At 43.6% G+C, this 26,316-nt stretch overlaps 2 protein-coding genes across 2 annotated transcripts; both read right to left on the reverse strand.

The window, feature by feature from the left end:
- Nucleotides 1-978: 978 nt before the first annotated feature.
- Nucleotides 979-9,417, reverse strand: LOC306942474 (DNA (cytosine-5)-methyltransferase 3C-like). Its single transcript, XM_079528385.1, has 10 exons — nt 9,347-9,417; nt 9,001-9,187; nt 8,238-8,322; nt 7,404-7,549; nt 6,363-6,453; nt 4,726-4,874; nt 4,356-4,441; nt 3,010-3,079; nt 2,363-2,481; nt 979-1,674 (listed from the first exon to the last, which is right to left on the reverse strand). The coding sequence occupies exons 3-10, from the start codon at nt 8,308-8,310 to the stop codon at nt 1,383-1,385; spliced, it is 1,026 nt and encodes a 341-aa protein (XP_079384511.1). The 5' UTR covers nt 8,311-8,322; nt 9,001-9,187; nt 9,347-9,417; the 3' UTR covers nt 979-1,382.
- A 2,010-nt stretch (nt 9,418-11,427) lies between these two features.
- Nucleotides 11,428-23,394, reverse strand: LOC306932298 (uncharacterized protein; the record flags this gene model as incomplete). Its single annotated transcript, XM_079514048.1, has 11 exons — nt 11,428-11,508; nt 11,562-12,070; nt 12,303-12,432; nt 12,671-12,781; nt 13,738-13,887; nt 15,097-15,179; nt 19,423-19,663; nt 19,941-20,039; nt 20,237-20,371; nt 20,668-22,089; nt 23,386-23,394. 11 exons carry the CDS (start codon nt 23,392-23,394, stop codon nt 11,428-11,430), a joined length of 2,970 nt encoding a protein of 989 aa, XP_079370174.1.
- Nucleotides 23,395-26,316: the final 2,922 nt, after the last annotated feature.

Here is a 26,316-nt window from a genome sequence, read left to right on the forward strand (position 1 = left end):
AGGCAGGCCGGGGTGGCAAACCGGTGACCTTTCCGATTCTCAGAGGGCCTCTACCCACTACCCCAAGTATACTCTCTCATTGTTTAGAAAAGACACTGGAGATTGGGAGGTCTTTGTGTCATCACAGTACTAGAAGTGTTATGTACAATTTTCTCTCTTTCTCAGAGAGACACATATATCAGTTAGCACCAAAATAATAATATCCAACATAACAGTTCATTAAAGCGCAAATAACATGCATTTTAAAACTGCTTTTAATATTTAATACCATATTGTCTATGTCCCTCAAACTTATTTCTAATGGTTTGAGCCTCAATCACCACTCTGATATAACCAGTCCTTGTCATTTCTTTATGGACACTGAAAGCGGTTTTAGCTGCAGTACCACAATGTCCTGAGGTGGTGGGGGTGCTGATATGCAGATTATTTAATATTTGAGTCATTATAATACATAATAAAACCAGGCTTGTTTCCATTCCATGCCAGCTTGGAAAATCAACAATGGTGGACATTATAAACAAAGTGGAAATGCAAATTTGGAACTGAAGACTGAAGAAGAGGAGGAATAATACAAAGTAGGGTGACATTGATGACATCACGATGAGGACAAAATCAGTCGAGCTGTTCCTGAGAGCAATTTCCATTAACCCATTTTGACCTGAGATCAGATTCTAAAAATGTCTTCTACATCCTGACAGTTTTCTGAAAAAGCTATGTTTCTATGTCAGTCGTTCTTCGATTTTTCAAAAATAGCAGACCTACAAGCTCGTAGCGCGCCACTCGGTGGCGAGCTATGAGCTTGTAGATCTGCTATTTTTCAATAGCTAAAGCATAACATAATGCTAACACCAAAAGGCGTTCCCGCCCAGAATGGGTTAAAGCACCCATATGATATGAAATCCTGATTGTTCAAAATTTGTGGGGATAGAAAACACAACAAAAGAAATTGAAAAAGTTGAATTTGATGTTATATTTAACCAATTAATTTAGGTTTCAGTCTATTACTCAAACATGTTTGCTCCTATATGCAGACAACACATTACAATGATTTCCCTGAGAAACAATGGATGGAAAGAAGGTTATGTGAAAAGAATCTAAGGCTGTGTTGAAAAAAGAAGGGACCGAGTGGACGACAATGCCCCAGGCTCATGATGCAAACCAGATACTGGTTTCAGCGCATCACTACAGCACATGTCAAAATGGGTTGAATTTCATAATGGGATAATAATGTGTAATGTGAAGTCACTGTCTGAAAAGGATGGTGGGAATAATGGAAAGATATGAATAGGTGGGTCTGAATGGATAGAAAGTTGGCAGGATCGAAGTAGCGTATATTTCATCCCGAAAATAAAACAAACAAAAAAGCAGAACAAACATCTTGCTTAGTTACTGTTGACATTGGCCTGCACTCCAGAGTCTGGCGAGGCAGGAGAGGATGAGCCGGTGGAAGATGAAGAGGTGGAGTTGGAAGAGTGGGTCGAGGAGGCAACAGCGATGGAGGTTGAGATGGCGGTGGTCGTAGTCATAGGAACCTCCTCCCATTCGAAGTAGTCCTTCAACGGAGCGAGGAGGTGGCGTACAGCGGCAACGCTCCAGGACCTCCCCAGCACCTTCTGTCTCTGTTGCCGTGGCATGTTCCTACAGTCTGTGTAGTGCTTGGGGAAGCCGAAGATCCTGCAGAGAATTGGAGGGGAAGAGAGAGGGAGAGGTATCGGTTAAGTCTCATTCATACTTCGTTGGACAATGGTGTCGCTCACAGCGTGACTCGTTTTGAGTTTGTAGATTTGGCTATTTTCGACGAAAAAAAGACCATAGGGTCTTTTTTCCACATCTCATACCAAACGTCTTGTAGCCTACAACTGTAATACAAATAAAGTCAATTTATGTCAATAAACAGTCTAGAAAACAAAGCCAAGTATCAAGTAGTGTAAGTCAACCCATGTGAGCTGCAACTGGCCGCGGCCCTCATCAAGTCACCTTTCGCGCAATGTGGCCCTTGCCCCAAAATGAGTTTGACACCCCTGCCATAGACTCTACTTGACAGGTTCTACTTCTAACTACCGTAATACTTAATGTATACTCTCTTCTATGGCATAGAGTATACATTAATCTTAAGATTAACCAGCTGAAATGAACCATTCTTCCAATGTGAAGTCATCATGTACAAAGCCAGCAGCAATGAAAACATAAAGAAAATAAATAAATAAAAATCCCAATACACAATTTCCTAATTGTGTGTGGAAATCGCAGGTACCACTGGCAGTAGGCTGGTAAATAGATACTTCAAGCTAAAAGCAGGCAATGCAGATACAAGGTTTCAGCCCGACAGCAACAACAATATGTAGAGTTGAGTTATCCTTACTGCTCTATTTCAGTGCTCCAGAAAATGTCTTCCTTGCCGTTGTCCATGACAGGGAACTGAGCATTTTTACCCTGCTTCAGAGAGTTGGAATTGGAGGTGATGGTGCGGATCTTGTTGAACTGGGAAAAGCAACATAAAGGAAAAGGAAACATTAATTGAATGTACACTGTAAATCCTCAGTACCATGTGGTTCCATTTGTAATGTAAACTCTTCAGAGTTAAATCAACATTAAATATTTGACTGTGATTACACACATTACACAATCATTTGGAAATATATCATCGCTGTCGGGCAGAAACCTTGTTTCTCAATATTTTATCGTTTTATGTTTTACAAAGGTGTGTCGCACACAGATATTGAAAATAGCTGATCTATAAGCTTACAATGCATTGCGATGCAATGTGTTGTGAGCTTGTAGGCCTGCTATTCTCGCTATTAAACTAATTTTACCACTCACTTTGCCACTCGATTTGCCACTCACTTTATGCAGGCGCATACCCTCTACAATAACTACATTGGATCCATTAGAACACAGGATATTTTCCCTGAAAAGTAACATTTTTAGACATACAAGGTTTCCAACGACATGGTGACTCAAGTCGAGGTGAGAACAGAAACGAACGGTATTGAAAGTAGAGCGACTGACCCTGGCCTTTCTGTTCAGCTCCAAACAGTCCTGTAGGTTCACCTTGTCATCTGGAGCGGCTGTCATGGGCCTGTATGAATCAAGAAACCAAGAGAAGCTCATATAGGTACAAGCAGTGAAATGTTGGTGTGTGTGTGGCATGTTCTGCAAGACTGTCGCTTTGGAATGGGGGGGCTTTGGAATGGGGGGTCAGATCAACATATCCGCCTGGTTGACAGCAAACTGCTGGGCGAGCACTGGCGCTTTGGCATGGGGGTCAGATCAACATATGGAATGAATTATGTACTGGCCATATATGGAGTGTGTCTTGATATACAGGGTTTGATGAGGTCACAACATATGGAATGTCAGAACAGGTCAGCTCCATATATGGAGATCTACGGGTGGCAGCAGGGGCAGTGTCTTGTGTACAGGGTTTAATGAGGGCCCAGGTAGGGCCTTCATTTTCGGGCCTGTTGAGAACTCTAGTTTTCGCTGGCTGCCGGGGCGCGGCTGCACTAATAACTTTGAGGCAGGCCCGTCTAGTTCGAGTTTAAATGGACAGGTATCAGTCAAAAGGGAGACATCGAAGAGGAAGGATGGATGGGGAAGGATAAACATATAACAGGTCAGCTCCATATATGGAGATCTAAGGGTTGAGGAGATGTAGAGTTGCTGGCCAATATTGATGACATCATACAGTATATGGGCTTAAAAAAATGTGTGCAACTTTTGGCATTTATGGTGTACTTGTAGCCACCAGCTCAGTGGCCTTGTGATTACCCCAACCTCCCTGAAAGTGGGAGGACGGGGTTCGAGCCACGGCCGAGTCATACCAAAGACTCTGAAAAAAGGGACCCAGTGCCTCCCTGCTTGGCACTCAGCATCAAGGGTTGGATTGGGTTAAGTCCCTGCGACATACTAGCATCATCAAACTCCCTCACCTTACAGAAACAGGAGATATGCTCCTGCCCTATGGGCCTCATGGCTCGGCAAGGCTTACTTACTCACTTGTAGGTAGTGCAGAGCCAGTCACCAGCCTTTACTAAACCTCTATGTTGTACATGAATAGAGATACCACACCTGTGTTAACATATTGCTTTGCTATGTTTCAACCTATCATCAGAATGATTAGAATATGAGGTCCGCGTCCGTCAGTTAAACAAACTGAAGCATGTTCTAGCACTTCATGGGTACCCTTACCTTAATGATAGTACTACATTTAAAGCACATTCACACATTTTCAGTAACCTGCACCAAGCCTACACTAGTACAATCCTGGTTTATTTATCCAACTGTAACTCTGAGAGTGTACAAATGTAACCAAATTAAATCAATTAACACTTTTGATCAGACTCGCACTGTACCTGTTCATGCCTGGGATGTTCCCCCAGAAGTAACGCTTCCTGGCGGCAGGGCTTACGTTAACAGCATCCACCACCACTGGGTCACACTGTCAACCAATCAGATGCAGATGAGTCACATACATGTTTCAAATAGGGCATGAATATATTTCTAATTATTTAATTAGCCCCTTACTCTATATCCTAACTGGTTAAAAGGTTATATTGTGATTTGGAGGAGCATTCTTTATTCTTTATTCGGATCCCCACTAGCTTCCGCTGCTGCGGTCGCTAGTCTTCCTGGGGTCCACACAGAATATCACAACAAAAAAACAACATACAAATTACAATATACATACAAACAACAACTGACACTTGTCTGTCTAAATCTAACCTCTAGGTAGCGGGAGATGTTGTGTTTGTCGTGCAAGTTCATGAAGACAACATTTTCGAACAGCCAGAAGAATGGCCTGGGGTCTTCTTCTTTAGGCTTCAACTGGTTGAGGATGCGGTAGTACTCAAAGAACAGCCTCCCAGAGCCCTCTGCAGGACACAGTTGGAAATTACACCACACGAAAGAAAGTTACACCAGTATACATTATACAATTAGTTATATTAGACAATATAGACTCTAGACTCTATAGTGTCTAAAAAGTGTTTTATTTTAGATTGCTATAGCACAAAAAATTCAACGCACTTTTTATGACTACAAACTAAAACTATAGTTTGCAGTTATAAACCCAGAAGTGAGTTAACAATGGGGTCCATTGCCAGATATCCAAAGATTTGTTGATTCATGCAGAAAATAACTTAAGGTCTGTGGTTAACATAAGCCTAAAGCCAAATGTATTATCTGTCGCAAAGTTTTCGGCACATGACAGCATTGTGAGGTGAAGTGTGAATTGGGCTTTAATGTTTTTGTTGTGAATCTTGGCTTTGTGTCGTAGTTTCCTTGAGAAAGACACATAACTCCTAACTGAAACTAACTGAACTAAAGACACATAACTCCTACCTGCTCTCAATGAGCAGGTTGGTGTCTTGCATGGTTGCCTACACTGTCTGTGTATGAAAATGTGGGTGTGTAAATGTAATGCATTTTGTAACACACCTTGGATATAGGCGCTATATAAATGCACCATTTACCCTTCTGTAGTATTGCTAATTGTTCTGGGGAATCGGCACAACAATATCTACATTGGAGAGAAGAAATCATAAAATGCGTGTCGATCTGTGGCAAATACAAAAACGTGAAAATATCATAACATAAGACATTCTTTACTACAGAGCTCATTTTACTAATTTAATTTAATTCAATCCAAATTCCAATGCAAATATGCAGTTGGAAGGGGAACCCATGGCAGAGGTAACTGCTGGGTCTTAAAAGTAGTCTCGCGTAGCCAGACAATCAGAGATCTTCACCTACAGATTCAATGTATTGGCTAAAAACTGTGTGGAAACTATTCATAAATGTAAGACAATAACTGCATTGCAGAACCAATACAAATACTTTAGGGCGGTCATTCATATTGGGACAGTGATTTGATCTGCTTTTCAAAGCATTGGGCATGTGATTGTTTAGCGGCCATTACCATTCCCACTGCTCAAGCACATTTACATTTCCCCAGAGGTATCAGTCGGCAGAGATCTCTGATCATCTGGCTATGTGGGACTACCATCCCTGTAGTACTCTATTGGGGAGGGTGAGCCCTCTGCAGATGAGATGAAATAATTACAACAACATAACGTTGTGATACGTACATACTACTGTAATCTTTATTTATTTATTTATATTCTTTGCTAAATTAGCCAGGGGTAGGGCCCGGTAAGCATTTACCATCTGCCATCTCCCTGTTCCCTTTTCCAGTATCTTGGACTCTCTAGTGACTAGAGAGTTGCACAAACGTACATACCTTGTTGTCCAAAAGAGCTGGAAATAAATAAACTGAACTGAACTACACCTATTGTATACTACTTTAGATAAAGTATTGCAATAACAAACAAAGACAGATCATTTACTGTACATGTCCATACCATAGAGGCCCTTTCTTATTGGGTTGACGATGGAGAGGTCATTACATGGACTGCCACCTATCAGCAAATCAAATGGACCCCATTCTTTAAGCTGGAGAAGAGATAAGAAGATGGGTTAGCTTGATCTGCATTCGGCTAACACAGTAGAATGTCCAGGTGGAAGTTGGAACCAGCTGTAAGCAAACATATAGCTGAATTCCAATACCCCAAATCTCTGCCACTCGCCCACTCACACTCGGTCACGCCAGCATGTTGGTGTTGGTGATTAAATTAGTGACCTGCTGACAATCGTGTGTAGATATCACATAATGTCAGTGTCCGAACGTAAATCAATGCGGTTTGTTTTGTTAGCAGTGTTCAATCTAGTAGTATTTAGGCCACGTATTTAAACACCTCCATGTAAGTTGGTCCACAAGATGGTCACATATTTCGGCAGGTCACCATTTTCACCATAACACCACCATGCTGGAGCTGGAGTGACCGAGTGTAAGTGAGCGAGTGGCTGAGATGGATATTGGAATTTGGCTTTTTTGGGAGTAGGGAGGACTAGAACGGTCTGTCACCTTCAATAGATTGGGCACCCAAGCTAGAGTTTGTAGCCTTGTAGACACTACTTGTTTGTATTTCTTTTCACGTGTAGCTGTCCACTTGCATGTATAGTCTAGATGTATTTTGTTTGTGTATATAGGAACAAACAAATCACACCTGTGTGAAGTGAGGCGCACTCTTATTGCACATCAGCTCATTCTGGCTAATCACAATTTGTGTCCTCACTTTTATCTTCAATATGTGCTCAGCCAATCAAATCATCGCTATGGGGTGATCAGCCAATCACAAGCCAAAGTTTGTGTTTACACAAACCCGGAATGCTGGGCATAGGAGGACTTACCCCGATTCCAACCCTTGATGAATGATGATACTGGGTACCATTTTTATAGTCTTTGATTTGACACAGCCGAGGATTTAACCCCCATCCTCCCACTCTAAGCACGGACACTCTAACCACACTGAGCTGGTAAAACCTGTAGTTAGTTCACGTACATTTTCCTTGGTTAGGTATCTGACATCGCACACGTGTGTGATCTTCGCCCCATGGTTGACTTCTGCTACTGCAATGCAGTCCTCGTCGATCTCTGAAGCCACGTACAGCTCCACCTTGATTCCAAGCTTATTTAGCACTACGAACCCTGGATGCATGCGCATGTACACAGAGACACAGCAAACAGGTTAGACATACATCACACATATCGTTGCTCCTCAGCGGCCCTCGTCAAAGCTCACTGCTTCGTCTGAGGCACCGCGGGGCCGCTGAGCAGCCTTTTAACCGTAATTGCACTACTTAATGCGCAACGAAATTCAGGCGGGTGCTCGTAGGTGCATCGTCTCGTAGATGTATTTGCCATTCCGTTTCTCTCCGAAGTTGAATTTTGTCACCACTGTTGGAGCAGCCATAAACTAAACAGGTTTGTCCCGATGTTCTGGGCATCTTTGTAAGGTTAGTATTAGTAAAAAGCAGGTAAAAGAGTAACTTGAGCAGACGAACAGCTGTCACTTTCCCATTCACTCTAGCTGTAGCTGCTGTGTTTCCCATTCACTCTAGCTGTAGCTGCTGTGTTTTCCCCTGCAGCCACCTACAGGAAACAACATGGCTGCGTGCAGGACACCTCTCTGTGTGTTTGTGTATACGCGCCAACGCGTGCATGTCGTGCGTGTGCAGGGAATAATTATGGTACACCTTCTGAAAAAACCTAGAACACACCACTGTGTGTATGCTGCATACAAGTGTAAACCAACAACATACATTAGACTTGAATCCAGAAATACTGAGACTATGTTCCTTCCTTGAACGGATTTAGTCTTGAATTGTATCTGTACCTGTTGATATGCCGTCAAACAGAGACAGAACTCTGATGGGTCTGCGGAGGTTGGCAGGGATGGATGGGTACATCCGATGAGGCTCCTATAGTGGACAGAGATCATACAATAACAACATGTTTAGTGTTTCAGCTCTAACATAATCTCCTCTTCAGGTTCAGGTAAAGCATTTCGGAATATACTGTACAGTCTGTTATTGTTCCAGACTACCAGTATTATAGCATTGTTACGCCGTTGTTGACCTGTGTGTGTGTGCACTGTGTGTGTGCGTGCGTGCGTGCGTGCGTGCGGCCGTTCCATGAGCGTCCTGGACGGTATAGAAGGCCCGGTTCATTTCAGTACAGTCCGCTACTGCCGTACAGTAATTATTTCAATAATAATACGCTGGAGGAAGTAATAAAAAAAGACAGAAGTGGAGACTATATTGTTGACTACTATGAGGTTAATTAGGAGGCTGTAGACATCACATCAGGAGGGGCCCTGGTACACATGGGGTTAACGCTCACCTGACAGTGAGGAATTTCACCAGTACGGCCTGGCCAATCAGCAGCAGCTAGAAGCTAGAAGCTGCTAGAAGCTGCTGCTGATTGGCCAGGCCGTTTTGTGGCCAGGCATCAAGTCTGCCTGAGAGTTCCCAGATGGGAGCAGGAGGGGGGAACCCAGTGTACTCTCTGCTGCCCCATCTGGCGGAGTCAGGTTATATAACACATGCAGTGCCCTTAAATGATATACAATTATACATTACAAGCAGTTGGTTACGTACAAACTCCAAGGCGCTGTTGTTGGCAAAAAGGGCCTGAAATCGTACACTCCAGTCCTCCCTGGGGACCAGGGCACCGTGGGCTCTAAGATGTTCCTCGCAAAAGAAGCAGTGCCATGGCTCTGTGGCCTGGAACGAAACATACGAACCCGGACCCACCAGGATGTTCAGACAGTCTTCGCAGTAGGACCTGGAGAGAGAAGGTTAATTCGTTTTTAATCATTCAATCGGAGGAGAGGGGACAGACAGGGTGAAAGAAAGCAGACAAAGAGAAAGACTAGAGACAGACTAACAGGCCCAAAGAGAGAGAGAGAGAGAGAGTGAGATACAAACAGACAGACAGACGGACCTGTAACAGCTGTCGTGGCCACACAGTAAGACCTCCTTTCCATAGCAGCAGATGGTGCAGTATGACTGGTAACCATCAACATCATAACAATGCGTAGTCTCTGAGAAGTTATCCTGGACACACAGTGAAGGAACAGGACTCACTTTTAGAGGATTGGCATGGGAAAGAAATGTGTATAAAAACCAAAAGGCTGCTTTGACTCAGTTCCCCCAAGTATTCATAATACATTTAAATTGACATGATAGCAGGCATGATGCTTCTTGCCCTTTTCGGCTATATACCATAACATATACAGCATATAACATTTTGAATGAAAAAATCAAGCTATATAACTTCATGCTCAGATGGAAGCCCATGTAAAATACTTTAAGTGCCATCAATACATTGTGACCGCATAGTTAAAATTGTTGTCTGACTTTTATCAGGAGAGATTTCCTTACTTTGCACGCCCGACAGAGGCCGCCCTTAAACAGAGGATGGGGTATGTCCACGTCTGTAGTTCCGCAACACAGACAGTATTCTGTGGGAGGAGTGAATGAGTCAAAGGTTTTATTTGAAATATTTTGAAAAGTGTTTCTACATATAGGAAGCATTGGAACACATTCTATTTTCCTGTTCCTGACAAAAATGATAGTGGAACATACAAAGTGGTTTCTAAGCCTGACAGTGGCAATACAATAACTCTTTACAACATCACAACAATAGTCCATTAATGAATATTTTTTTGCTCACACCTTCGATGTCCAGGTTTATCTCCATGATCCTGCGAATAGTGGTCGCTGGAAGAAGAAAGAACATAGTTGGATTAATTTTATTTGTCTACTAAATTTAAATTATAATGCTGGGGGGGGGAGAGGGTCGAGAGAGAGGGAGAGGGTCACAGAGAGAGAGACAGACAGTGAGGGAGGTGAAGGAGAGGGGGAGGGAGAAGGCCTATAGAGCACCAAAGTCTGACTTTACACATGCTACCCCCATGGGTCGTGTTTTTTTCCACCATTCTGAATTCCCATAGACATTTTTATATCACGTCAAATAAGAACTGTGTTCCACAAATAAACAACTGATCCTGTCGGGTTGACCATACGGAAATGAAGCATGAACCGACGGCGAGAAAACGCTAATGTTAATGCCGCCGAATCAGTAAACTTTTCATCATAAACAGATCAATATGAGTGACTGACTATCGTAACCGATACAGACCCACCTCCCGGCCGACATACGTGGCCGGTTAAGGCTCACCCGTGGCTTCCGGAGCCACCTTCAGACAATATCGCAGAGACCGTTTCGCTTATTTTTGGACCACAATGCTTATATGAGACTATATTAAGATGACCTAGTGTTATTCTCCATAGAGAATAATGTCTGCGACCCGGGGGATGAACGCGGAACCTGAACCGGAACCTGATCAACACATCACTGATATTAGGGTAGCTAAACCAGTTTGATCTTTAAATCACTTCTCAAAGCCCATTTGTACAGCCTACAGTAGCTTTTAGGTGATTGATGCTTTGCTTGTATCTTCAGTGTTATTTATTGCAATTTATCATGTCTCACATTTGTTAAGTTTTGTACTTTACATTGTATCATTATTCATTTTATTTTAATAAGAAGAATAATAGAGGGTATGCGCGTGACATCATCATCATACCCGGAAGTTATGCGGGAATGCCTACTAAGTGGCAAAAAACGACATCCTGATTGCATTAAACAACTTTAAACGGCATTAAACTCACTTTGCCACTCGATTTCCCATTCACTTTATGCATGCACATACCCTCTATAATCAATTTGATTTATGCGTTTTATTATTATTATTATTATTATTATTATGACAACTTGGTGACTGCCCAAGGGTACCTGACACAACTTGGAGTGAACATGAACACACACCTCTGATTATCTGGTCAGGCTGTACATAGTCGCCGCTGGACGCTGTCTTGTACACTTGGTAGCTGTAGGATTTCTTCCAGTTTTCATCCGGATCATTGTAGAACCTAGAGCTAAGAGCGCCCTGCTTCCCCTTGCTTTTCCATGGCATCTTTTTTTTCGGTCTCCAGTCTGGAGACTCATCCTCCTCATTCTCAGAAGATGAAGAGCTCTGCTTCTGCGGTCCCGACGCTGTTCTGAGGCCTGTTGTCCGCACTCTGCCTCCTCCTCCTCCTCTGGTCCGCACACTCTTGCGTTCTCCTCGAAACATCTTTCTCCCCCAACTTACAACTTTCTTTATTTTGTCGTCTTCCTCCGACTCTGAATCTTCTCGAAACATCTTTTTACCTGAACTTGGAACTTTCTTTATTTTGTCGTCTTCCTCCGACTGTGAATCTACTCCAGACATCTTTTTACCCGAACTTGGAACTTTCTTTATTTTGTCGTCTTCCTCCGACTGTGAATCTTCAGTTACGTCAACTTCTACCTCGCTGCCTTCTCCCCCACTCCCCATTCCTCCCATTTCTCTTTTGCTCCCTGTCTCCTTGCTCTCCGGCCCACGGGATAACGTGTTGCTCTCCGGCCCACGGGATAACGTGTTGCTCTCCGGCCCACGGGATAACGTGTTGAAGGACAGTTTTTTCAGGCATACTGACACTTCCTTTAGTCTTCTGCTGATTCTTTCCTTGTCCTTGTTCTTCCAGTCAGTGCTGGTGTGGGATGGGTGGTTGGAGGAGGAGGAGGACTCATTGACAAGACATTTTTGGGGATTCGGCCACATGTTTCTTTTGGCGACACCTGGGGGGGTGATAAAGAACAAATACAGATGTGTTCACTGAGGGATGAATACGCCCATCTGTTCTTTTTTTCCTTTTTTATGCAAATATTTAATAATGCTTTAAGTTCCGCACACCCCAAGTATATATTTTTTTGGTTAATGTATTTTCATGCTCAGCTTACTGTAACAATATACTATAACAGATTAGGTTATAGAATAATCATAGGTTAATGAAAATCCAATCTACAGTACCATCATCTGTGTTTTTTTCCTGTTCGTCATCGAAGTTGTTGAAGGCCCACTCCAACAAGAGCTTCAGGTGATCTGCCAGATTTTCGCCATCAGTAGCTGCAAACGGCTTCTTGCAGCGATAAGCTTGGAACTGACAGCAACACACACACACACACACACACACACACACGCACACGCGCACGCACACACACACACACACACACACACACACACACACACACACACACACACACACACACACACACACAGACACAGATTATATGTACACGTCTTATATATTCCATCTATGTTATATGCAATCATATGCTACAACTCTACACACACATACAGCGATTATAATACATATGTGCAATGGCTTTAATACACACCTGCAGTGACACGTGTATAGCTTCTTTGTACTTGGGCTGATTTTCAAAGTAGTTGACATTGAAGCACTCGGTGAAGGCGGCGAAGGGCCTCAGAGAGGCAGCACTGAGTTGCTGAAACGAGTTACAACACAGTGATGTAAATAGACTGCTTTTGCTACATTCCAATTGGCTCTAATTAATCACAAGTTTGTCTGACACAACTATGCAGTATGCATTGTGTTCACAAGGTCTCCTGACACAGATCCCTCTAGAGCAGGGGTGGGTGGGCAACTTTGATGATGGAGAGGGCCACTGAATTTCCACTCACTCCAGGGTGCCACTGTACATTGTATACCTGCACTCTATGGGCAGGCGGTGGTCTGGGGTAGAGTGGCCGGATGGTAACCAATATTTATATAGCAGCATCAAAATGTTTACATTTTTTAATACTGTAGCCTACATACTGTACAGAACCCCAAGAGGGGTTCCCATCCAGAAGGGTTAAAACACCAAAAGGGGTTCCTGCCCAGAATGGGATAAGGTCTAATTTTGGTTATATGTGTATTATTTATTGTTATATTATTTATTTGCCCTGAAATTTGAGTTACGGGAAGTAGTAATTATATTTATTGTGCCGGAACCTTTAAATAGTGTTATTTAACTAGAGACACACAAGTGTGCAACAACAACACTTCCACTCATTCACAACAGTTTGAACGTGAAAGACAGAGAAGGTTTGAATATTGTGTTAATCGTATCATTCTATTGCAGTTTGTGTTGCTGTGAGTCTGCTGTGGGCACTACTAGGATGAATTCCCTTCTTAAGTCTATATGCAGCCAGCAAGTTTTGTTTGTAATTTGTATTTTCTTTTGTTTCACATTTGTATATTTGTGTTCATGGTTTGATGTTAATATGAGTGTTTGTTTGTTTATGCTTTGTTTTATATAGTTCAACGATGGGTCTTTGGAGCTGTTAGAGAGCTTGAAAACTAAACCATCAGTATGCAGAACCACTGTTTCGTTTATGACAATGTAGGGAGTGATAGGGCTTAAGTGGTTGAAATGTCTGAAAAACCTCCAGCTCTCACCTTTGTGTACATTCTGCTTCCGTACCACTGCACCAGCCTCTGTCCTGGTACAGCAGGTAGGGGCACCCAGGCCTTGATCAGTCCAGGCCAAAGAGTGATGCTGTCTTTGAAGCCCCACACCAGGTCACCTTCCAAGTGATCAAAACCATCCTGACGAAGAACAAGACAATAATCAGGGTTCCCACACTTTATGAGAGATTCATTAAGTTCATAATTTAGTCTGACCGCTCCCCCGAAAGTCTCATCTGTCCTGACCCCTTAACTATAATGTATACATTATGGATAATTAGTATGGACTTAAATGGTTCTTCGTCGCAACTCTTTTATACATTTATTAATTAATTCATTCATGTGAACCCTAATGGTGCGTTCACATGAGGCATATGCAAAGATGCAAAGATCACATCATATTTGTTGCTTTGTCGCTTTTGTATATCTGTTGCTCACACGGCCGTTGACGTCATCAAGCGTGAATCTGTAGTGCCGTGTATCGGAGGTGCGGCAGCCGGCGGGTGAGATTGAGAAAAAACAACAACAATCCAGCATACAGTAGCTTTGCATCTGGAAGTTGAACCCAGCTCAGCTTGAATTTGTAGCTTTGCATCTAGAAGTTGAACCCAGCTCAGCTTCAATTTGTAGCTTTGCATCTGGAAGTTGAACCCAGCTCCGCTTCAATTTGTAGCTTTGTATCATTTGCAGCAGCTACAAATGTCCTTCCATTGACAATGAATGGTAGACTGTATCTTTGCATCTTCCCGTATGAATGCAACATTACAACCATACTATCTTTGTTGTCAGTGTGTCTCATTCTTGTGAAATGAGATAAACAACAGTTTGAATGTGTGTTTGAGTTGTGTACCTGATAACAAGAGGGCTTAGGCTTTCCCTCTTGGGTTGACTTAGATGCGCGAGAGACGGTAGACTTGAGACCGATGGCAGATGGCAAACCTGTGGAGGACTAGGACACACACACACACACACACACACACACACACACACACACACACACACACACACACACACACACACACACACACACACACACACACACCGTCACACACACACACACACACACACACACACACACACACACACACACACACACACACACACACACACACACACACACACACACACACACACACACACACACAGGTATTCATATGAACACAACAATGCGTGGGTGGGGGTAGGGTGGGGGTGGGTGCGCACAGAAAGATAAAAGTGGACAAATACACACACTAGAGAGGGGCTCTTGGCAGAGCGCATATCTCCACCGGGCTGTGTTGCCTAGCCAGGGCTGTTTAGGTCATACGTTGCAGTTGTCATGACCGCATTTGTGAGCAGATGTAGATTTACCTTTGTTGGAGCGACATTGTGTTTCAATGGGTCAACTGCATCTTCATCATCAGCATCACCATCACTATCAAGCACTATACAACCTAGAAGAGAGATAGAAAAAAAAAGGAAATAGAACAATTTTAAAAAGAGTGCATCTACAGTAGTACTGCACAGTGCACACCACTGCGGAAACTGGAGTTTGACTCCTGAACGGTGCCTATGGCTTTTTTATAGCTGTGAACGCATTCTACATGACTGTTTTGTGGACCACAGATAACGTGGTCCGTATTCCTGGCTACAATCTCTATAGAGCTGACCGGAAAGGCAGATGTGGGGGGGTTGCCCTGTACATTTCTGATAGGTTTCAGGGGTCCGTACTTTACTCAGTATCACTTCCCAGACAATTCGAGTTCTTAGCAGTTCAGATAATGGTGGCAAACTCACCCTTGACCATCATCTGCTGCTACAGACCTCCGTCTGCTTTATCGGAAGCCTTGGGTAATCTAACAGACCTGCTATCCAAGTGTGCTAGCACCGAACTTATATGTCTCGGCGATATGAACTGGGACTGGGCTAGCGACAAAGCTGCTAGCTTTAAGCAGCAATGTGACACCCTAAACCTAGTCCAGATCATTCGCTGTCCCACCAGGTACAATCCAGCTACTGGTGGTGACACCTTAATCGACATTATCTTAACAAATGCTGTACATAAATACGTTGCTGTCGGTGTATTTGCAAATGATCTAAGTGACCATTGTGCAATTTCTTGTGTTAGGAGCACTAAGCTACCCAAAGGTAATGGCTTAACTATCCTCCGGCGGTGCCTTAAACATTTCTCGGAACAAGCCTTCCTCCATGACTTGGCATCAGTCCATTGGTTTCGTATCTCCTCAATTCCCACTGTGGATGAGGCTTTTTGTTTTTTTCACGACCATCTTCTCCGGCTGATTAACAAGCATGCACCTCTCAAAAAAATAAGAATCAAGAATAGAGCAAATCCCTGGTTTTCTAGAGAACTAGCTGACTTGTTGCACACTCGAAATAAACAATGGTCACTTGCCAGAAAATCAAAGTCTGCAAGTGACTGGCTTTTGTTTCGGGTGCTGAGAAACAAATGTAAGGCCCTTATTAGAAAATCCAAATCCGAACACTATCTATCTCTTACCGTAGATACTGCGAGTAACCACTCCAGCTTCTGGAGAGTAGTTAAAACACTTCAGCAGAAAGGTGCTGCTGGCCCCCCGCCAAAAGTTCGGGTTGGAGACTCACTCATTTCTGACAAAAAATCTATGTCAAATGCATTTAACGCTCATTTTAAAAGGGCTGGTCATCTTTTTGAAGAGCAAAATGCCGGAGCCCCTCAGCAAGGTGTCCACGAGAATACTGGCTCACCTGTTGATTTTCATTTTGACTTCTCTCCTATTCTAGTACCAGATGTGTTGCGTGCCCTGTCTACACTTGACCCAAAAAAGTCCTCTGGTCCAGATGGTCTCGACCCTTATTTTCTAAGAATTTCGGCCTTGGTGATTGCACAACCGATCACTGACATTTTTAATCTTTCTTTATCTACTCAGAGTTTACCAGAAGTGTGGAAACAGGCTCATGTTTCACCACTTCTCAAGGCTGGCGACCCCTGTGACGTCAATAACTATAGGCCTATCTCCAATCTCTCAGCCTTGGCTAAGATTCTGGAGGGCCAAGTATCGACTCAGGTTAAACTCTTTCTTGATGCACATAAGATTCTAACCCCAATGCAGTCTGGCTTCAGGGCAAAACATAGTACTGTGACAGCATGCCTCAATGTTATTGATGACATCAGGGATGCCCTGGGTTCTAAATCGTTCTGTGCAGCCTTATTCATTGACCTTAGCAAGGCATTTGACACCGTGGACCACCATGTCTTGCTAAATGTCCTCTCGAATACTGGTTTTCGCCACAATGTGCTAGGCTGGTTTAAAAGCTACTTATTTGGCCGCACACAGTGTGTTAAATTTGGTGATACACTGTCTGACTCTATCACCCTGGAGAAAGGAGTCCCTCAAGGTTCCATTCTAGGACCTTTGCTTTTTCTGCTGTATGTAAACCATATTTGTAGTCAATCTAAGCATAGTAGGTATCATATGTATGCAGATGACACAATTCTGTATTCCTGTGCCCCCTCACTTGATGTGGCAGTGTCAAACTTGGCCTCTGACTTTGTTTCATTGCAGCATGAATTGCTAAACAGCAAACTGCTACTAAATGGCCACAAAACCAAGGCCATGCTATTTTCTCCAAATAGCCTAGTCAATGTCCCCTCAAATATCACCACTCTGGATGGAGTATCCATCGAATGGGTTGGGTTGTATAAATATCTTGGGATCTGGTTAGACAACAAGTTAAACTTTAAACACCACATTGACGCCTTGGCAAAAAAGCTTAAGTTCACGCTGAGTTTCTTCTATAGAATGAAGTCCTGCTTTTCGAATGCTTCTCGCAAAAAGCTGGTTACAGGCCTCTTCCTGTCGCAGCTTGATTATGGCGATACTGTCTACCGCTTTGCTAGTTCCTCAACTCTGAGCAAACTTGACCCCCTGTTTCATGCTGCATTGAGGTTCATAACAAATTCCCCCTATAGGACTCATCACTGTACTCTGTATGCCCTAGTGGGTTGGTATTCCTTAACGTCTCGCAGGTTGCTACATTGGTATATTCTTATTTATAAAGCTATTCTTGGTAACCTCCCACGTTACATTGGTTCTAAATTTGAACTTGTCCAAAACTCTCTCAACCTCAGATCAAATGCTTGGTTACGCTATGTCGTGCCCCCAACTAAATCTGAGGCTGGAAAAAAAAGCATCGCTTATTTCGGACCCTGGTCTTGGAATGACCTACAGACCAGACTCAAACTGGCTGCTGTGATTCCCCTAGTGAGCTTTAAAAGGATTGCCATGGGCACACTTCCCATGAACTGCTCCTGCTTTGACGTATAGCAAATGTCTGCTTGCTTTTTAGTATACTAAGCAATGCTTCGTTTTTTTATTTATTAGTCCTTATTGGTCGCGTTATTAAACGTTCCTGTTCTCCCTTTGAGCTTCTTAGTATTGGGTACTGTATTTATGAGCATTGTATGTCTGTCATGTTTTTTTGTTGTTGTGTATTGTTTTGTTACTGGCAGAGCTGTGTCACTTGTTTTGCCTCTTGTCTTGGCCAGTTCACACTTGTAAAAGAGACTTCAGTCTCAATGTGGTTTTTACTGGTTAAATAAAGGTTAAATAAAAAAAAATTGTCTGTTTAGCAAGTTTATTGTAAGAGTTGGTGAGAAAGAGATTAAGCAAGTGAGAAAGTTAGAAAGTAGAGTTTTCTTACTGTTAGTGTTGGCTGCTTTTATTCTGGAAGGAGTCGCCCCTGTGATTTCCACATCTGCCAGAAAACATACTGTGGTCAATAATAATCATCATCAGCATGGTCGTCCTCAACCATGTTCATGTTATAAATCATTCTTAGTTTTCCTGTGATCTCCGGCACTGCTCTGAGTCTCTTCTAGGTCTGGGCGATACAATCAAAATAAAAAAAAACATTTGACCAAATACCTCGATATCAACGACAATATCACATTTTTCGAAAACCATTAAGTGATTGAAACCAGGAAAAATATTGTGATTTCCAAAATCCCAAATTACTGTATAGTCTCATATCACAATCAATATACTGCCTAACCCTAGGGCTCTTCTACCGGGCAACAGTGGGAGGGAGGCAGGGCGTGGCTGAAAGACACCCCCTTACACATCATGTCTTTTTACACCAAAGCTATCGCTCCCGTCCTCCAATCAGAAACACTTTATTGACTGAGTGACCGACTATATTATACATGCAGGGATTTTGGGTGTGCTGCTCATATTGAATACATTAGCCATAAGACTAAGAAATAATAAAGAAGAATAGGCAATTGCGAATGTACATAGAAAGAATAGGAAATAGGAAAAAAGAAGGAATAGGGACTAGGAAATAGGAGACAAAAGGGAATAAAGAGTCTCATGTTCCCATGAGACATAAAAGAATATAAAATAGGGAACCGGGAACAGAAGGAATATGTAGTGGAATATATAAGAAACAGAAAGGAAATAGGAGGCAGAAAGTATAGGCCTGTGGTTCTCAAACCTTTTAATTGTATGGGCCCTATAACTTTGAGAGTGTACAAATAGGTATGCTCTCAGAGTTACTGACCTTTAAGGGTATATCTACAACCCCTTAAGGAACCCTGGGGGTCCTGGGCCCCATGTTGAGAACTACTGGAATAGGCTATAGGGAACAGGGAATAGAAAATAGGAGACAGGAAAGTAATAGGGTATATAGACCAGTTACCGGAGGAGTCTGCTGAATGGTATACTATATGTAGGTCCACTGTCTTTTTGTCCTGCCTGGTCCGGGACGGCCCTGAGAGTCTCTTCCGGGGCGAAGTCTCACCCCCATCTGTCGAACCACCATCTCCCCAATTCTCGCTGTCATCTGTCACACCGTCTCCATCATCTTCCTTATTGTCCTCTCTGCGTTCTGGTCCAACAGGGTCAGGGTTGGTCTCCGTCCCTGAGCTACAGGAGAAAGCCTGGAGGTGAGAAAAGATGGAGAGAGAGAGAGAGAGAGAGAGACACACACACACACACACAACACACACACACACACACACACACACACACACACACACACACACACACACACACACACACACAGAGTGCATATGAGCGCAGAGTTGTGTTGACGGCATTGTCCCCGGTTCAAGATAAAACGTTTAAACCATTGATTGATTATGTAAAAGTCAAAGATAAAATAATATATACATTTAATATAATACATTCTGATCCAAGTTTGTTTTTGTAACAGACCTCGATGAGCAGCTGGTTCCAACGTAGAGAGCTAGGCAGGGCCAGAAGAATGAGGAAGAGCTTACGCAGAGGAGAGTCCTGCTTCGTTTTCCTCAACACCTACACCCAGAATGAAGAGAAGAATATGTATCATGCGTGGTACTATATACCAGAAAGCATGCAATGTGTGTGTGTGTGTGTGTGTGTGTGTGTGTGTGTGTGTGTGTGTGTGTGTGTGTGTGTGTGTGTGTGTGTGTGTGTGTGTGTGTGTGTATACTGTATTTGTGTACACACATACAGTATATAAACCACATTACCTTTGACCATGCATTAAGCCCTCCTGTGCTGGGTGACCTGCTACAGTACTCCTTAGCAAGTATCATTGACTGGGCGGAGTCGCATATATCCAGCTTAACACAGAGGTCTGACATCATGGAGGAAATCTTGTAAAACTACAGGGGAAACGGTGAGATGTCACATTAGGAGAATCTGCTTCCTAGCATCCATTGCTGAATATTAAGACACAACTTTCCCTTCAATATGCTACCTTTTTGTAAGCAATGGCCCAGCGATATCTGATCACTTCAGAAACTTCATATAAGTTACAGTTCGATTCCATATAATATATACGGTATGCTGTAACTGTCTCTATATAACTAGAAACTAGAAAGACAGGCAAAGACCAGATATAGATCAAAACACATAACAGACCAGAAAAGAGATTCTAAGAACAAAAGTGTTGCCTTACATCCTTTTTGTCCATGTTGGGTTTGACTAGAGTAGTAATGCTCCTCAGCGCCACATCTCCCAGTTGCTCTGGCATGCTCTCTGCTAAGGTCTTCAACACAGCCTGGAAGAACGTCATTGATGCTTTCATGAACTTCATCTCTGCCTGCTTTCCCAGATTCTCTGTCAGGTCTTGAGCAAAGTGCAGGAAGTTGTCCTTGGTCAAGGGGAGCAGCATGTTTTGGGAGAAGAGGATTGAGGTGTCACGCCTGCGGATAAAGTTCTCTACCCCTGGGGCCTGTAGAAGGTGCCTGGCATAGATGCGCACCAGGTAAGAGGCCCGCCGGAGTTCACAGACCGCATCCGCAGTTCTCTCTCTCTGGAAATCAGATAGTGGCTCCAGGATCCGGGAGAGAAAGACAAGCCCTATCCTGTAACTGGGGTTGCTCATTCGGGCAGCAATCTTCAGGGAGTCCATTGATGAATCCAGGTTCTGGAAGTATTCTGCCAGGTCCTTCCAATAGATGGACATTTTCTTTGCAGCCCTGCTGAAGTAAAGACACTGAGAGGAGATGGGGATGGAGGGGTTGTGGGGCTCTGTGTTGGCTAATTTGACTAACATCTCTTTCAAGTTGTCGTTGGTGGGATTGCACAAGGCGAAGTGGCGATGGATGTCGCCAATCAGCTTGGCAATGTGGCTGAAGGATGCTGTGACTCCCGAGTGGCAGGCTCTTGCTGCAAGGTCGGGCAGACCACAGAGCCACACCAGCTTAGGGCTGAAGGACCGCAGCTGGGCCACGATTTCACGAGAGTCCTCTGGGTCTGGGGAGTTAGAGTAGAAAACAGCCAGGTTGGAGAGACAAAGACGGAACTTGTTCAGAGTTCGGATCAGTGGATGCGCCCCCTTAGCCTTCGCATGTGCGTTGGTACTTGTGTTCGCATCTTCATCAAGGGAGTCCAGCAGCCTCAACACCTTGACCCCTGTCCTTTCGTCAAAGTAGCCAATCATAAGGACTGTCGTAGTCTGCCCTTCCCCTAGGTCTGCCTTTCTGTACATGTAGAGGCTGTAAGGTGACTTTCCGCAGGCCATGGTGATGTCTGCAGGGTACTGGGGGCCCATGATGCTTGTGAACGATGGAACCATCACCGGGCCGCCCCCAGAGGCGCCGGAACAGTTCGAAAAGTACTTCAACATGAAGCGGCTCAAACTACTGCTGTATTGTGTGTATTGTAAGGCACTTCCCGCCTGCTCCTCCTCGTCCAGTTGCATTGCTTCATTGTCCGTTCTCTCCTCCGTGTGCATCTTCTCCGTTGCTGTCGTCACCTGCTCTGCTGTCTCCATCTCCACCACCTCCACCACCGCCGCCTCATCGTCAGAAGATATGATCAAATATCCATTCTTAGCTGCTGCCTTCACATTATCCTCTGTTTTCACCTGCGTAAACTGTGGTACAATTAAATCATGTCAAACAATAATAAACACAACAGTTATGTGCACAGCCATTGCATTCATACACTTGACATAAATGTGGTATTACTGTTCATATTGTTACTACATTACAGCACGTCAGTGCTGCACTCTTTTCCAATCAAAGGACACACTGACAGACAGATGTACCTGTCTCTCAACCAGTCAGAGTCTAATTCTGTGCATGCAAGCCATGCATATGTGTGTGTGTGTGTGTGTGTGTGTGTGTGTGTGTGTGTGTGTGTGTAGTCTAGAGTCCACCTAGTACTCCAGTATCCAATAATGTGCCCATGTATATCCACTCTAGTCTAGACCAGTTAATACCAAGTTCCGAAACTGGCTAAATGAATTGAACCCAGTCTAATGTGTTGGTGGAAATTAGTGTGTAGTTAGCAGTGTGTGTGGAATAGCAATATAGCATAGCAATCATCTAGTCAAAGTGTTTAATTATCCAGGGCGCTTTATTAATAACTTGAACAAACAAACACAAACACAAACACACACACACACACACACACACACACACACACACACACACACACACACACACACAGAGTGCATATGAGCGCAGAGTTGAACTGCAATACAATTGTTGTGTTGGTATTACTAAGTAATACTGCCCAGAACTGTTTGCCCGCCAGAACTGTTCTGCCAGACATTTCTCTAGGCTCTAGCATACAGATAACGTTTAGCTCTGGTCCACACCATAGCGTTAGAAGGACTTGCTAATCGCTACGGACCAGAACTACATTCATTTGCAATAACTATTAAGTGCGGGTTAGAGTTAGAGTTCAGCCTAGCCGGTTGAAAAGCTCACAGACATGATCATCCGTGGCTTCCGTGCAACTACAACGGAAATGTAAATACGCTCAGCAACAAGTTAAGCCTACATAGGATAACTTACAAATGTTCACAACAATCACTTCATGGATAATGTTTAACCAATGTTTACCAATGAGAACAAACAATGTTAGTAAACTCGCGCAACGTTTCGCTGACCCAAAACAATGAAAGAACACGTTCGGTTCACCCGCGCCCTCTACAGTAGAGGCAGATACAAACAATACCTACTTAATGTCGTTAGCTACATTGTTATTACACTGGCACAAAGCGCATTGGCGCGATTGGCGACAACGTATCGAGTCAACTACCTGCAACAACAATATGTATTTGTTACTCATAACAACTATCTATCCGTATTGGCCTATTTAGACACGTTTATTGTCCAAATAATAATTAAAATATCGCTCGGAAAACAGCCGCTCGCCTTACCCGCTCCATTCTTCTTTCATTGATTCTCCCTCTCAGAGTCAGGGGCGGTATATTTAAAATAGCACGGTAGACCCGCGAGACTCTAGCCAATGGTTAGTGTCGCGTGCTGCCGGGCGTGTCCTCCAGCGCCTTGTAACATGACACCACCAGGCCCGATGGTCCTCCTCCTTCTTAAATTAATACGTTCTATCTCGTTCTCTCAAGACAAAAAAACGTTTCACATGTAGGAACAGAACTGTAAACAAAATAGTTTGTATAAACTCAACAACGTATACGGTGATGTAGCGGTTGTAGCCTATAGTAGCGCCAAAGGTAACCGTTGGCCAAATAATCGTTCATTTATAAATCGTCGTACTGTGGTGTTGCTCGCCGAACATAGCAGATCTACGATCTTTGTAGATCAGGCATATTATAAGCCTAACCAAAATAACTACAAGTCTATTCGTATTCCGTCTGACTGAAAACGCCAAAACAGCCTGTAATGTTAACCCTGGCCATAGGAGTTTTTGACTAGGGAATACAATGTTGTTAGACTATTGTTATACACGTGACTTGAGTAAGCTCTGTGTGGTGGTGGGGGATGGGAGTCCGTCCATTTCCCTGAGCAGTTGTAGTAAAAGAACCGCACTAAAATGGCGGACAGCTCACGTTTGACAATTAAAGCCGTGCGCCGTAACGTTAACACCTATAGATTCGGTTGAATGTAACGTGACGTCATCTTCGTCGTGACAAGTTATTCACGTTTCTTCTTGATGGTGTGTAGACTGCACATAACCACTTTAAACAAACGAAGCGCAGTTCCAGTACTTAGAAGAACCAATGGCGTTCTCTACAGAACTTATGTAGAACACGTCGGGTCATCGAAAACAAGCACATGAAATACGATCCCGACGGTGTAGCCTATTTAAAGTTGTTTGACGTCTAACCGATACTCGCAATTTCACTAGCCTACAGCGCAGGGCGCGCCGCAGGCCATTCTTTCATACAGGTTGCTTAATTTATTCGCGGAGAAAATTCGACCTAATTTCGAACAATATTCACGTCGCATCATCCCTTAGTTATATCGCGCTCAGTGTGCGTGCAGTGTAACAACACAAACAGCAGTTTACATTAATGCTAATTAATCGCGAAAAATAAGCGCCCGGGTGCTACGGACCCGAACGACCTTGTTTGTGGTTAGTTTATTGAGTTGTTTTCCACAAGTTTTTGTGTGAACTTAAGTTTGAGTAGGCCTACAAATATCTAACTGGAAGCTGAAATAGCAGCGACAGAAGAGGGGGCGTCACTCGCACTCACTCACCATCAAAACAAATGAATGCCCACCAAATAAATAATATGAAAACAAATGGTTAAATTACTGACATTACTGACATTTTCTCAACAACGTATTACGTTAAGATACCCTGGGTAAATATAGTAATCATTTCATTTCACGTGTAGTAGCGGCGGAGGTCTGCTCGGGCGCAACACAAACAGAGCTAGGCAGGCAGCCGTCATGGCCAAAGAATGCTTCAATTATAATTCGTCGTAGGCTTACTATGGCGTTGCTCGCCGAAAATATAGCAGCAATCTAGTAGCCTACGATCTTTGTAGATCAGGCATATGAATTAAGCCCAACCAAAATGACTTAAAAACAGTCAGTCAGACTGTAGACAGCTGATTCGTAGGCCTATATGATTCCGGTCTTGCATTCATCTCCTGCACATTTAACCAGACAACAGCTAACAGCACTACAACCATACACAACTATAATCGTGGTTGTGTCCGAATTCAATCACGCAACTACTCCGATAGCGATTAAGCAATTGGCCTTGACCTGTAACCTGGTGATTACCTGGTGAACCTGGGGGGCGGGTGGAGTTCCAGACCCCCAGGAACGCACCCAGGGGGCCGGGCCGGTACCCTCTACTGTACTGTAGCCTACTGTCACTGTAATGTACTGGCACCCCCGAAAGCATCATATACACAGTTAATATGTGTGTGTTTGTGTGTGCGTTAGGTTGCGCACATGTGGTGAAAAACAACCATGCTGTTTTCGTGCTCATACCCAGACACCCAGCCACCCACCCATACACATAGCTCCGTAAGGGAGTGGTTGCACCACTCAAAAAACAGGTTTTCAAACACACTGATCAGACACACTCATCACTGACAAACTTGATGTGGCCAACTACTTGAACATCTTCTTTACAAAGATAGCAACAACTCTGGTTAACAAACTGCCCTCCCACTCTGGGCTCTTTGGTGTAGAGCACATTAAAACCTTCTACAGAAACCTAGGTGTTTGTAAAGACGATTTTAAACTAGTTATGGTAACAACTGATGATGTACTTAAGAAATTGAGTGCCCTCCAACCCCACAAGGCCACTGGCCATGACAATATTCCCTCTAAATTTCTCAGAGACTCAGCCATCTCTATAGAGAACAATGTCATCACCCACATAGTAAACCTCTCCATCAAACAGGGACAGGTCCCCCAAGATTTCAAACTGGCCAAAGTAACCCCCTTGCACAAGAAAGGGAGTAAATTAGACCTGGGCAACTACCACCCTATTTCTATTCTAAGCTCCATCTCGAAAGTGATGGAAAAAATAGTCTATGAACAGGTTGAAAAGTATCTTGCCACAAATAAATTAATGTACGAGTTCCAATCTGGCTTCACAACATCCCACTCCACTGACACATGCCTTCTCTATTTGAGCGACCACATCAAACATGAGGTGGATGCTGGCAAATACTGCGGCATGGTCATGCTGGACCTCCAAAAGGCTTTTGACACTGTAAACCACTCTATACTGGTTAACAAGCTAAAAGCAATTGGTTTCGATAGCACATCAGTGAGCTGGATGCAATCCTACCTGGAGGGGAGAGAACAGATGGTGGAGGTGAATGGAACACTGTGCCCCCCTCCCAGTGAGCTGTGGTGTTCCA

This window comes from Electrona antarctica, assembly GCF_951216825.1.
Source record: "Electrona antarctica genome assembly, chromosome: 2".
Taxonomy (NCBI): domain Eukaryota; kingdom Metazoa; phylum Chordata; class Actinopteri; order Myctophiformes; family Myctophidae; genus Electrona; species Electrona antarctica.

Bases quoted from the DNA above. Each gene is read 5' to 3' on its own strand.
- LOC306942474 (XM_079528385.1), bottom strand. From the start codon at position 8,310: ATGTACCCATCCATCCCTGCCAACCTCCGCAGACCCATCAGAGTTCTG. The intron at 7,550-8,237 runs GTACAGATACAA...GCATGCATCCAG, and splicing joins GTTTGACGGCATATCAACAG to GGTTCGTAGTGCTAAATAAG. The intron at 4,875-6,362 runs GTATGGACATGT...TGTGTCCTGCAG, and splicing joins AATAAGAAAGGGCCTCTATG to AGGGCTCTGGGAGGCTGTTC.